The sequence below is a fragment of the Diplotaxodon limnothrissa genome, linkage group LG14 (genome assembly GCF_057381915.1).
Source record: "Diplotaxodon limnothrissa isolate DT_005_m linkage group LG14, D_limnothrissa_male_GT1.1, whole genome shotgun sequence".
Classification (NCBI taxonomy): domain Eukaryota; kingdom Metazoa; phylum Chordata; class Actinopteri; order Cichliformes; family Cichlidae; genus Diplotaxodon; species Diplotaxodon limnothrissa.
The window spans coordinates 23,417,306-23,432,348 of NC_140609.1; the positions used below are offsets into that span (position 1 = coordinate 23,417,306).

The following is a 15,043-nucleotide window of genomic DNA, read 5'->3' on the forward strand; positions in this document are numbered from 1 at the left end:
CTGTTTGTGTAATTCGGTCTTTTCATCAATTCAAAGTCCTTATTTATCCTGATCGTAACATGTTCTTTCCTTGAGATTAATGCAGTTATGCAGTGTGGCAAGAGCCTGATATTGAGACTAGGCCTAGTTCCAGAACAAAAATAAATTACGGCGCATCTGCGATAACTGCTTATCACAGTCATGTGGACACCTAAAAGCAATCCTCGTCTGCCAAAAAGTGGTTATCGCTGACTTTATGTCTGCAGCTGCTTTTTTATTTTATTTTATTTTTTTATCAAGAGCAAACAGACTTAACATTCACATACACAAAACTTTATTTCTGTGGGAACAGGAAGGTTGCGTGTTTGTTACATTTTAATACTTCTTTAACACTTCAAAGCGAAAGTAGCATTTCCACTATACAGCTTAACAACATGTGGCATGTATGGGATTACAGGCGATACAGTAGTGCTACTTAAATTTGTATGTTCTCAATATTTCTAATCTTCTTTTTGAAGCCCATATATTTGAAAACTAGATCATAACTGATACGATTCACAGACTGGTTCATATATAACATGATATATGCAATTATTTTAAGAAAAAATTATTGATGTTGCAAATTCACTGAGAGTGTAATTTGTGCGTTTGCATCCCCGTAGAACTCAGCCCGATTGAGATGGAAACATTCATTTAGTAATTTGTGTGAAACTACTCCCTGTTACCATGTGTGCCACGGTCCTATTTACTTATATGTGCACAGAAATGTTCTTACCTTGCACAAAAAATAATAATAGTACATGCAAAAATTACCATCAGATTCATAAAACATTGCCCTCCAGCCAATTTTGTTCTTATCACAGCGCAAATGTTAGTGAATCAGAATCTGCTTCAGGTCTACATGCTGCCATGCTCTTTGTAAGGAAGAAGTTCACTTCAAGGTGAAGTGGAGAAGGCGGGGTGGATGTTGTAAAAGATAATTGTGGTGTCTGAGGAGAAAGAAAGAAATGGCGCACCTTTGCAAAGTGTTTTCTACAGAAGTGATGATAGTTTTAAAAAAACAAAAAAAGGGTAAGGCTCAGGTTGAAATAATAGTGCTGAATATCATTTGCCCTGAGACGCTCACTGTGCTACAAGTAAAATACATAAAAAAGTTTGACAAAAAAAAATACTGATAATACTGGACTGTAAGTGAAAGCATCCAGCTTGAATGATAATATAAAGTAAGTTAATGCTAATGAGATATGCTTAAAAAGGTTGAAGGTTATGGCTATTACATGTCATTTAATATCTTACTTCTATCCATTTCATTCTCATTATGAGGATTTTGGCTCATGGTGATGGGGAAAACTGTAACTAATAACCAAAGAAAATAGAGAGAGATAACAATATCCCCCCATCCATCTATCAGTTATCTTCCACTTATCTGATGTCAGGTTGCACTGCAGAGGATATTGCAGACAACCTCCTCCCCAGCCACATTTTCAAGCTTTTGCTGGGGAATCTCATTGCATTCCCAGGCCAGATGAGAAATATCAATTCTAGCGAGTTCTGGGTCCAGGGTCTCTAACCTGTTGGGCGTATCCGGCGCACTTCCAAACTAAATTTTGTAGGAATTTAAACTAAATTCCTGCCCTTGCTTGTCATTACCAGAAATACTAGTCAGTTAAATATATTATTTTAGTTTATTATCGTATTAGTGTACAGTGACAGTAATCAGTTCAAAGATGTTACCATGCCACCGACCACTTCCCAACACTGCAGCCCTGACAGGCAGTGGCAACTTGCCCGTTTCACTCTCTCTGTGAATAAGACTGAAGAAGCTTCTTGGATGAGAGGTGAAACATCTTCAAGCAACTTAAAGAAGTTCAGACACTTTTCTTTCCAAGCTCCTTAGACTCAGTGAGAGATGGTTAGGTGATGTCCTTATCAAAACAGATTTTGACCCACCATGCAATACAATCTCAGTGGCAACAGCTTTTCTTTTCAGTATGACAATGATCCAAAAGACACTGCACATGCAGTAAAAGCACACCTGGATAGGAAAACACAATGGAACACTATCAGCCCTGGATTGGTCTCCCCAGAGTCCAGGCGTCAACATTACTAAAGCAGTGTGGGATCATCTTGACAGAGAACAGAACAAAAGGCAGCCAACATCCAAAGAAGAGCTGTGAATGTCCTTCAAGAATCCTGGAGGACTATTGCTGAAGACCGCTTAAACAAATGAAAAGGTAGTTGCCTAAGAGAATTCAGTTGAAGGTGGACAAACCCCATAAACTGTTTTTGCTTTTTATAATGTTTTTCAGTTTCTATTTGCATGTCTTGATAAATTGCTGCTATTTTCCATTTTCCTAACAAAATACAAAGAAATGAAAAGATTCAAGAGTCTCAAGAGTATGTTCTAATTTTTGGATTAGTCACCCAGTTTATTTTATTTTCTCTTGTTTAAATTACTAGCAAATGAGTTCCTAGAAGCATCCAAAGCATTAACATATGCGATATGGTAAGTTAAACTTTAAATTTCCAATAGCTTCATGGACAAAAATAAAAGCACATGCCTTTTTTTTAAGGAATAAGTACATTCAAAAAATGCTTTAGGCTCTCACCTTTCATTAATTTTTTTCGGTGTACCAATTTTTTTAGTCGTTTTACAGCAACTATAAAAAGCTGCAGTGTTTGAATTCTACACTGAGACTGCTTGTTAATATTAATTGGTTGCTACCAATCCAAGATTTTACTGAACTGTGCAGAACCCTTAAGTCTCGTACTGAGTAACTTGCTGGTGAGATTATGTATCATATCACTTTGCCTGCTTTACATGTAAAAGTTTAAATGTTAAAAGATGTTGTGAAAGCAAATCTCATGCAATCTGCTCAAAACAGAAACAGCACAGGACCAGAGGAACCCGACAGTCTACAGTGTTTGGGGCCAGGTAGCTGGCTCGGGATTGGCAAGAGCAATCTTACAGACGACAGCTGCTTTCACAAAGTTGAAAGGCTCTTTACAGTGTTGTTTGTTCAGAAGAACACACAAAATATCCTAAATACATTCAAAGGTGTATTTCAATATTCTGTTAGATATTTTAATACAAGCACTCAGCAGGTATTATTTGGTGAAAAGGTTCAAGGTTCAAGGTTCTTTATTTGTCACATGCATAGTTATACAAGTATAACACACAGTGAAATGTAGTTATACTTGTATAACTACGTCCTGCGTGCAGTGAATTTGACGCGTTTTTTGACCACTTATAATGACTCTCTTACCTGTCTGAAAGATATACTCTATTTTATTAACCAAACTGGTCACAGAGGGTGGAATTTAAAGTATATGAGCTATTTAAGGCAGCACAGAGAGCGTGGATGTTTTTGTTTATAAGCAAGCACCAACTATCAGGCCAGCAGTGGGAACAGTCTCATGTACTGTATCTAAGTAAGCAGAGTGGGAAAATAAATAAGATTAGACAGCACAGGGCATCTGCAGGGTACACACAGACTGGTGCCCTAGAGCACTGCTTACACATCCTAACGGGAGCATGTTTCCCTCCCTTCTACTTCTCATTGCTTCTCACTTAATCCTTCTTTACCCTCTCCCTGGGTTTTGGTTTTCCTTTGCCCTCTGCTGGTACCTTTTCTTTATAATTCAGCTGACTTCTGAGCTCAAGAAATAGAAAAACACAAAGAAAGAGGCGTAGTTTTTGGTGTTGTTTTTCACTGTACTTAGTTGCATAAATATGATCACAATGTGGGGATAGTATGCTTCCATCTCCAAGGTCAATAATAATTGAGGCCAGAACCAGTGTGTGAACCTCTCAAAAATATAAATAATCTAATCATTGCAGTGAGCAGACCCTATTAAAATTCCTAACAGTGTGTCCTTTGCAATGTCCTGATCACTAAAGATTTTCAAGGATGCCAAAATAAGAAACTTATTTGAAGGGCACAAAAAGCATCTGCAAAAAGATATGTCCTCTACACACCAGTTGTTGCAAGCAGGTGTTAAAAGTCTGTAGAGAAACCTGATGAAGAAACTAGATTCAGTAAAGACGCTAAAAAGAACACAAGCCTGAAAAAGAAAACATTGGCTGACATGTCCGGTTTGCTACAGGTGACCTGGATGGATGTTTCACCATTTTGTCAGGGCAAGCAAGGCGAGCACTGCTTGCCAAAACTCCACCTTCTTTTTTCATTGATATTTTCATTTTCATTTTTCCTGCTGTATATATTGACGGTTCACCATGTCAACCACTGCTCAAGGCTTTTAATTCAGCTGTTTTGTTTTTTGATTTTTTTGTATTATTTATATATTTAATATGCTAAAAAGAAATATCATCAGGATGTGGGCCTGTGTTTTTAAACTCATGCACAACTGTTTTTTCATAGATATGTGGTTCTCAATGGACAGCAACTACAATATGTGATTTGTAGAATATGATACTGGACACTGAACAGATATTATAATATTATATTAAATATATAAAGTATTTAAAATTAATTCAACCAAAAGATATGTATTAATAATGGGGAACATTTTTCTGCAGAATAACATATGTACTAAATGTTTTCATGGTGTTTCATTGCCTTTTATCCTAATGAAATAGTTTGAAAAATTCATCAACCGCTTATCATTGTCAGCTAATAGGAAATAATAGGAAAACATTTATGTAAGATTAGATTGCAGAAAGGTGAAAACCTCCATGAACAGTGTAGACAGTCAGCATAAATAGTATGTTTTAATCTGATCTAATTTATCTTGAATTGCTAAATATTAGAGAAAAACGTTTTTGTTTGTGATTGTGGATGGGAGGGTGGTTAGTCTCTGCTTGGCTATCTGCAAAAGTAACTGCATGCCACTTGGTTTCATGTTGTATTATTTTAAGGAAGGCAACTTCACAGCAACACTTGAACATAGAATAGATTCACATTTTCACATTCCCGTTAAATATTCTGTTCATCAAAACAATGTTAAAGTAAAATATTGAATTATAGATCACACACTTAAAGTTATTTTAAATTTAAAAGTAATTTTTCCTGTAAGTAATGTTACATAAAATCAGCAAACATGCAGAAAAGAAAACAACAGTAGAAACAGTAGCAGTTTTCACACAAAACCTCCATTTGAAAGTAACACCGAACCAGATATGCAGCTTTGCCTTTGGCCGTAAGCAAGGGGGTAACACTGACTGATGACAGTCATAACCCAGCAACAAAGAAAAAACAAAAACAACCTACCAAAACAATTAAAGGACAGGACAATAATTGTTGGCTTTAAATTAGCTGAAGAGATAAAGCGAGTTAGATCCAAATGGGGATTTGAAGTAGATTTCTGTCAGCAGAAGTGGCAGCTTGAAAGGTTGTAGAACCAATTAGTGTGTGAGTGAGGAGGAAAGAGGAAGTGAAAATGGAGCTTAGAAAGTGGAGGATGACATAAACATTAATCTAGACAGGTATGTGGGAGTAAAAACACTGCTGAGGGTATTGTAAAATAGGATGCGCTTTGCAGTGGATGTGTTTATTTTGTGACTATGACAAATCTGAAGGCAAGATAATATTTTAGCAATATTGTAGTCAACCGAAGATGAATGCAAAGCACACATCAGAGTAAACAGACTTTCATATCCCAGAACCATTTGGGGTTCAGTCATATTTCCTACAGCATGATTTTTTGGCAAGCTGCAGTTTTGCTTATAGCACAAACCCTCTAAATCAGTTTAATAGATAATTATAATAATGGATTGGATTTATATAGCGCTTTTCAAGGCACCCAAAGCGCTTTACAATTCCACTATTCATTCACACACTGGTGGAGGCAGCTACAGTTGTAGCCACAGCTGCCCTGGGGCAGACTGACAGAAGCGAGGCTGCCATATCGCGCCATCGGCCCCTCTGGCCAACACCAGTAGGGTCAAATGTCTTGCCCAAGGATACAACGACCAGGACAGAGAGCCCGGGAATCAAACCGGCGACCTTCTGGTTATAGATGCGCTTCCCAACCCCCTGAGCCACGGTCACCCGAAGATAAAGAAATGTTTCATAAACTGTAACACATCAAGTGTTACAACTGGACTTGAATGACAGAGAAATATAAAGTTGCTTGCACATGATAATGAATTGTGGCTTGTTTGTGATTGCGTCTATATTACAGCTTTGTGGAAATTGAACCATACCCCTGTACTGATGACACTTCATTGCCTCCAAATACAATATTCACTTACCTTTAAAATAGTGTAATAATAAGTCTTTTGTGTGTTTTCCTAGTTTATTATTTATTTATTTGTTTATTTTATTGAGGTGCATGATATATAACATTAACAGGTTAGTAGAATTGTACTATCAGACAGGATTGTGTAAAGGCACACATATCATTATATGTGTGCCTTTACACATGGACACATGGAAATTTATGCAGCATTAAAAGCACCCAAAAGTACAGGTCAGATTTTAGACTTTGGAACTACCGATGAATCCAGTGAGATTTGGAGCTCCTTTGTGGAGACAGGAGAACCTTACAGAAGTACAACCTTCAGTGCATCACTTCAACCATCAGGCCTTTTTGTTAGAGTTGGCAGAAAACCCATTCTTCACTAAAAGGCACATAACAGCCCCCAGGGAGTTAGCTAAAAGACATCTGAACAGCTCTCAGACCATGAAAAGCCAAAGCCGCAGGTTTGATGAAACAAAGGTGGCCTTTGGTCACAGTTCCCAAGGGCATGTGTAGAGGACAATCAGGCACCAAGAATCACCTCATAGGATTTTTTCCCCCCCACAATTGCTTTGTCTCATTCTGAAAGCTTTTTAAGTACAACTGTCAGAGCTGTATCATGGGACAAAACAAGTCTATTGTGTGTCTGCAAGCAGTAGTCGATCTAGTTATTGTTTCACCGAACTGAAAAATGCCTCTAATTGTTTTTCAGTGCTTTAACAAAAATAAGCTTTGTTCTTCTTGCTGATACTGATTGCTTATTGTACAGTATACGGGTGAGTTTTGTCCAGCTGAATGACATTCAGTATCACACTGGTATTTTTAGATTCTCATTTTAAACTGGGAGACAATTCATGAGAAAATTCCATGCTCTACAGTATATTAATTACAGATAGGCATGAACAATAGTATTTGAATCCTAGCTCCAAGATTAATGTTATCATCTTATTAATGAGCCACTGGCTGGCCCATTAATAAATGACAACTAATGTGGCTGCAGGATAATCGCTAATAGTTAAACAGCTAACATTAACATTTGCACCGGTCTGGCTAATAACTGTTTAATACTTTAATCTTGTTGAAACATGAGCTCCACTGACCTCCTCAAAGTGTCCTTCAGTATTGTGAATGGTGACTACTTCAGCTGCTAGTGAGGGGAGGGGCTTTGTGCGTCCTGTCCGCAGATGCTGTGTGAAATTGTGTCAACTGGAAGAGGTGAAGATGGCACTGTTGGTGTGTTACTGCTGCAAATAAGTAAGCCAAGAAAATAAGCCAAGTTTTTTTATTTACTTATTTATTTATTTTTGCACTGATTAGTATCTGAGTGTTGGCTTCTTTTTTTGACAACCATGATTTACAGTGAAAATCATGGTTGTCAGAATCAGTCATCCATATGTAACACGTGCACTTCTTCAGCAAAAATCAACAGATTGCACCTCCAAATAGCTTAAAATTCCACAATTTGTCATATTTTTGATGGACATCTGTTTCTCTTATTAATAATGCATATATGATGTCTTCCCTCACAGTGGACTAGGGAAGAAGTCTCCTTCCATGGTGCAACCATGCCCTAAAATAACTTTTCAGTGTCCTCACGGCTAGCATTCATGGTGTATAACAAATGATGTTGTGGCTGGTGGTTGCATACTTACCAACATCATGCTAAAAAGTGCTCCTCTCATATTTTATTCAGAACAGTGGAAGGAACTTGGTGGAAGTTAACATTATCCAACACAGTTACATAATTTTGTATTTAGTGTTACATAATTTTGTATTCCCACCCTAGTGGGAGACACTAGGGTCTCTTTAGGTCAGGTTGGGTGTTATAGGGATGTGTAGAAGTACCAGCCATAAACATGGCAGAATACATTGGTCTGATATGTCAGTCAAAATGGTATCCATCAAAGCTCAGCTGAGAGGATGCAGTAATGTTTACATGCTGTATGTCTGTATGTCTGTCGCTAGCATGAGCCTGTTGTCACTGGAAAATGGATGGATGCAGACCGAAGAGGTCAATCGATATAGTTCAATATATAGATAATAGTTCATGCTCACAACAAGGTTTGCAGATTTTTTTATATCCACTTTTACTTCTGTGTGAATGGTCCTGGTAACTTTTACACCGATAAACAGTTCTTAATGCCCTTAGTCACTTGTCAGATGCAGCACTTATTCCACTTCAGCCGTCAGGGCCTCTACTCCAAACACTACCAAGACGATGTTGTGTGATCTGGTAGGAAGGCTTCTGTCCCCCTTGTAGCCTGAAAGATTGTCGCATTTGAGGGTTTATCATAGATCACCATGTCCTTCTCACATCATGTCAGCAGGCTACAATCTAAAGATTAACCTAATGATGTAGTATTCCCAAACAGATTGTTCTCCACCTTAGCTTTGATGGATAAACAGACCATTCTTGTGTTAGACTAACGCCGGTCAGCACACAACGGTGAACTATGGAGATAGATATTCTTACTTTTCATACTCTGTATTTCTCTGGTAAGTGGTTAACCTCATGAACCTGTTGTAATATGCATTAGTTCGTGCTCTTCATACCTTTACCGTGTCACTGAGATCACTGCTCTTCTTTCTCTTTAAATTTTAAAAAACTGTTAACTGAACAAAGTCATCCTCAACTAAAATAATAGGGATCACTCCATATATTGCCACTTTTGCAGCTGTTTCCCAACCTGCCAGTACCCCCCTAACTTTTTCTGCTAATGTTTCTGCATTTTGTTCTTTTGGTGTGTTTTTTTTTTCCTATTTATCTGCTTCTCTGATGTCTTTCTGTTGTTTATCTTGATGATGTTGCCTCTTAATTACATGTGTTATGTTTATATAATGTCCATATGCTTGTATGTGTGTTCTTATGGTACATAACTAGTGGTTAGTTAAAATGGTTTCAAATTTGTGCAGGTGCCCTTTTAGCTGTTGATATTTCTGCCATCAAATGTTCTTAACATCTTGTCAGGTTTTTTTTTAAAACAAAGGTAAATAAATATAATAGTTAAAAAACACAAAAGAAACCAAAAAATTGGTTTCAATTCTACCAAGAAAATCGATGTGTTAGACTTGTTAGATAAATCCACACGAAGTTTGATGCTCTAACTGCAGCCAAAGATGGCTAAGTACCTACTAAGGAATGCCCTTAGCAAAACACTTCGAAGGTCTGTTTTTGCTTTGAACTGGAGTACAGTGTCTGAGGAAAGATATTAATTTTACATTTCCATTACAAGATAAACCTGTATCAAAATCTTGAAAACTTAACCTCAGATGTCATCCTGTAGCTTTTTATTTCTCAGTCGGCAAACCCTAAATGTATACAACATTAATAAAGTATTTCTTTCCTTTTGCATATTTTGCAGGGCCCATTCTTGGCCTTTGTCACTCACAGCTAATGGATGTCTTTACCCAGTATGCCTACAATGACAGTTTCTATGACAATGGAACATGGAGCTTCAACGATACAGACCAAGAGCAGAAGCACCCCTACAACTACTACGCCATGCTGCTTACTCTGCTCATCTTCGTCATCGTCTTCGGCAACGTGCTGGTGTGTATGGCTGTGTCCAGGGAAAAGGCTCTGCAGACCACCACAAACTACCTGATCGTCAGCCTGGCTGTCGCTGACCTTCTGGTGGCCACACTTGTTATGCCCTGGGTTGTCTACTTAGAGGTAGGATTGTAGAAATTCACGCACACACACTCTCTTTGCCCATATTCGAAGAGACATATAGCCTGACATGACCTATGCAGCAGACATGCTCTTTTATTTCTTTTTCTTAAACCTTTTTTTCCCCTCTGTGTCTCGGGTTTTCAGAAAGCAGAAAATTGCCATCTTAAAAAGCAGTATTTAGTTTTCTTTTTAAATCATTCTTTTTAGAAAGGGGTTAAAAAACTGGAAAGGGCAGGACTTTAAGTGAAATTGCATGCCAGTAAAATAATCTTGGTGAAAAGGATTTGAGCCAAACAGTCACCCACAGTTAACTACAGGTCACAGGCTCAAGGTGATACAAAGGTGAAGACTAATGTGTTCACATCAGTCCTGCAGTGGATAAAGGCCTGTAATGTAGTCCCACTATGTGACAACAGCAAAATGTCAGAGCAGTCTATTTGAACAAGAGCTGGATGTTAGGCTATAATTCACCCAAATACTGGGCTACATCCTTTCTCATTCAGAGAACTGCTGCATTTGTTTTTTAAATGAATTATGGTACATCATTTAAATATGACACATCGGAATCACATTTTTAAAGAGAAGGCAGACTTCGATGTTTCATAATAGCATGCACATCCTGCCAAGTGAGTGGGATGTGGTCGGTCTTTTTGAAAAATCTTTGCCCATCTCTGGAAGCTACCTCCTTCATCCTGCGGTTATTTCTGACCATTAGGCTTCAGGTCACGCTGTCTGATGTAGGAAAAAAAAGCAATCTAAGACTGCGGGGACTTTAATCCCCCCATGTTTCTCAGAAACTCTTGATGATTATCACTTTAACCAGATTATAGTGCATTTAAAGAATTTCATAGCCCAACTCTGTCCGTATGATCTGGGCATATTTTTTCAAATAAACAAAAGAATATTTTTGTGGTCATTGCCAAAAACAATCAGATTCAAGCTCGTTCATGCATAAAGTATCCAACCTGCACATTCTGTTTGTTTTTATCCAAATTATTTACTTGTTGTCTCTGTTGATTTGGCCAGCTGGATACATGCAGAGGGAGCCTACATCAAAGCGGATCGCATAAGTGGGAGATGAATTGTAATCAGCAACGTATCAAAGCCCACAAATTACAGCATAAAACTTTATCAATAAAAGATAGCATTTGATATCAGAAAAGTAAGTCTTTGATGGTGTAAAGAGATTTAACTGAACAAGTGTGCGTTACTAAGTGTAACACATTTGAAGTACGGCGAACACTAAAACTACTCCGGATCTTTCATCAAATATAAGTCACAGCATGCTTTTGGACAAAAATCTGACTGTTTGCTGTTCCTTTATAGGATCTGTTGTGTGCAAACATAACATCAGATTACAAAACACTCACCGAGTAGTTGACTGCTCTTGTTTCTCCTGATGCCCCACACTTAGTTCTGGCTCTACACATCATAAATGTAGTTTGGCAAAATTATTCATGTAAATCTATAGGAATCAAAGTCTAGCTCGATAGGATTATTATTTTACTTAGCTAAATGTTTGGCGTCTGTGTTTTCCATTCAATCTACATCTCTTACAGTTAAATGGGGGGGGGGGGGAGAGACCCACATGAGCAGTTTGGTGCATTAAGAAACAGATTTCTTCAATTTTATAGCCATTTAATCCAAACAGGCTAATAACAGCAATTTGGAGAGTGAAGTCCTCCTTAGAATAATATGCTGGGAAGCAAGTGCTGGCTGTTTGTCAAAGTCAAAAGGGATTACTTCCCAGCTTGTGTTTAGAGTGGGATGCTCATCTGATTCTGGTGTGTCCCTCCAAGGCTGTCAGGCCTCCTACTAATGTGAGATGGGATAAAGTGAGACGCTAGTAGTTGGTCCGCTAGAAATCCTTGAAAATAGGAAATTATTTGGAACTGCTGCACAGTTCACATCATTTTGAGGTAAACACCAGACAGTTTCATAATCTCTGGATTAGCGTGTTGAGTGAAGATGGCCTTATATGTTCAGAGCTCACAACGGAGGAATTTAGGCAGAGATTTGTCAATTATTCAACTCATGTTCTTCATAACATCTTTCTTCCATCACGGACACCATCTGAAATTAGGCTTCGTTTCAGATGATTAAAACAAACAAACTTCATGACAATACTTACAATATTGTTTTTGTTTTATTCTGTTTTTTGCTGAACTCGGAGAGGCCTTTCTTCAAGCCTCATCTTTCCTTTTTGTTCCTATTTTTCTGTATTCATGTGTAGGCACTGAATTTTTTTAGAATGCCACTGACTCAGGTCATCATGTAACTCGCGTATTAACTCGTGTTAAGAATGTAACAGCATGAACTACAGTGGGAACATAGTCACAGAGTGTGGGCAGGTTATTCAACTTGCCCTTTATTATTAAATACTAAATTTGCATTAATTAGTGCAGGTTTTGCTTTCTGCCTAGTGTGACTGATTTAGAAAGCGTACGGAGGGAACATTTTGCATAACTAGAAGTTGAGAGTTAGTTTAAAGTAAGGGTGAATAAAACGTGTATATAGTAGAATATTTGCTTTCAAGGTGTTGCCTCATGTCTTTATAGCATCCACACAGCAGGCAGATGTTTGAAAACTACTGCAAACCAAATGGCTCATAAATGTAATCAGTGGAAAATATTCATCATGCCAACAACTAAACCTGTTAGTCTATTACCTTGGAGTGCATAATTGGCGATCAGCTACAGTGACCTGGTCAGAGCCATGAATTTAATGAAGGCTATGAACAGTGTTGCACAAAAACTGCAGGAATAAACACCCGCCTTACCTGCGGAGGCAGCTAATGCTGTAGTTTAAATCCTGTTTAAGGCTTTGTAAAGAATATGCTGTCAGGCATTGTGGCTGATATGTGTACAGAATTTCAATTTGGAAACCAGAGAAAGTTTGTAGAGTAGAGTGATGGCTCCTGTTGTATAGGGGTGGGCGATAGAAACGATATAAATTTGGCCAACGATAGAGATTTTGACTATATCGCTCTATCGCGATAGCGCATGTTGATGATGTCATCAAGCTGCGCCTGTTTTGGTCAAAAGCATCGCAGCGGCTAAAACCATTATCATCTGCAAATTATGGCGGGCGACAGTCATAGCAAAGAGATGAAGCACTTTTGAAATATGGGGAAAGCCAAAAACTGCGCTTCCTCCACTTCCGTAACATTGATACATTAATGTTGAATTCTCTCGCAGCTGTTCTATTCCCATGTTGTTGCAGTATATTAATAACTAACCTTGTATTGTGGATGAATAATCTCAGTTGTTCTCCTGACTGAAGTACAGCATCCTGCTATGCGATTGCATTTGTCCCTAACCACCAGAATCCTGCACGTTAACTTTTATCGAGTGGAAAAAAGTTGGCATCCATCCTCCAGCTTCACTGTGCTAATGTTATGCTAACATAGCTGTGTCGCTAGCAATCACGTAGCACAACATTATATACCAGGTAGTCCAACTTCAGTAACCCTACAAACTAGGGGTGGGTTTTTATAATCGATTTATTGATTAAAATCGATTCTGGCTTGGATAATGTAAAATCGATTCATTAAAATCCTGAATCGATTTTTTAATATAAATTTATTTTGCCCGAAATGCCAGAATCTCAGGTGAAATCTCACAAAATTTCAACAGCCACCAAACAGCTAAGACAGTAAATGAGAGCAGGAACACGGATTCTGCACAAAGACTTAAACACACAGCGCAACCCGCGGATCAGAATCAGTTAGATGTTGCCTTTCTCACAGTCGGGGCTGAAAGCCGACAGCTCGCTGATTCTGATCTGTCGGCGGGTCTGCGCTTTGTGTTTTTCCGGCCTTTTATGTGCTGATTCTAAAGCTGTTAGTTTGATGTCTCTCTAAACAATATTGACCGAACCAGCAGCAAAAGAAGATCCAAACTATGCTTCACATAAACATCGTCATGAATTCAGTGTACTTTTACTGTTATGCTTCGACCACGATGCACAGCTGCCCCCCCCCTCTCTGTACTTCAAGAACAGTTTCCCGTCTAAAAATCTGTTTTCTTCATTATTCGATACTTCCGACGCTTTTTTTTTTTCGTTTTATATACTTCCAAAAAGAAAACCTAATTTCTGCCGTTCAATACTGAACAAACATAAACTAAAATTATGCAAAATGCAAAACGTTTAGTCGTGTCTCTAATAAAACCGCTGTAACTTCAGAGGTAATGTTCATGTGTTGATTAATGGTTTTCTTTCATTTTTGATGTACTGCAGAATATTTTTATAAAATCCCAGGCCAGGAAAATCACCTTCATGTTTTTCTGTGTTTTATCCTCAGCTACTTTGACACAAAGGCATCTGCTGTGATGCTCACACCTTTGATAAAGTCTTGCGTGTGTCAGCTTCCTTTTTATAGATACAAAAATATGTAAATGTACTGATCTGAATTATAATATTTCTGACTGTCAAAATTTCCCAGATTCAAATCGAATTGAATCGAATCGAATTAAATCGAATCGTGGATCGAATCGATTCGGGACCTTGTGAATCGGAATTGAATCGATTCTAGAAATCAGTGACGATACCCAGCCCTACTACAAATGCCACTGCTGTTTAGTTTTCTGTCTTCATTTATGTCGGAACTGGTAGCAGAGCTGTACGTTTTAATTAGTTTAAAAAATCTCTCAGTCAGAACATGGTATGAAATGTTTAGGTGTAAACTAGCGAGCTAACTTCCTGTTAACTTCTAACTCCATTAAATTTAACAAATTCTGTTTTCATGGACGCATGGATGTTAAACTTAATTGTTACACCCGATAAAGCAGCAATGCTGATGATTTAATTAAAGATGAAAGAATTTAGACCGTTTTTAACTCTTAGTGTTTGTTTTACTTTGGGACCTGAAGTTGACGGAGTTTTGGACCCATATTACTCCGCAAAGCTCCTCACTAGGCAGCCGTAATGCTCTGACAATCCATCAAGCAGTGCGGCTTACCAAAGCTGTACTAAAACATTTTTTAACAGATTTCTGCACGCAGAAATCGGTTCGAGGTCAGTAAGCACAACCAGAATTCATACATAAGGAACATTCTCAATTTTTGAGAAAATTAAAGGATTTTTAGTGTGGAAAATACGTTATACAGAAGAAAAGAATATATCGTGATATATATCGTTACCGCACATGCTTCAAATTATATCGCGATATGAATTTTAGGCCATATCGCC

At 38.0% G+C, this 15,043-nt stretch overlaps 1 protein-coding gene across 1 annotated transcript in view; it reads left to right on the top strand.

Moving 5' to 3' along the window:
* The first annotated feature begins 9,553 nt into the window (after positions 1–9,553).
* drd2a (dopamine receptor D2a) overlaps positions 9,554–15,043 on the top strand; it is a 28,456-nt gene continuing 22,966 nt past the window's right edge. The window contains exon 1 of the mRNA XM_085370014.1: positions 9,554–9,853. Within this exon, the coding sequence (XP_085226140.1) occupies positions 9,575–9,853 (279 nt within the window). The 5' untranslated portion in view covers positions 9,554–9,574. The remainder of the gene's footprint in view (positions 9,854–15,043) is intronic.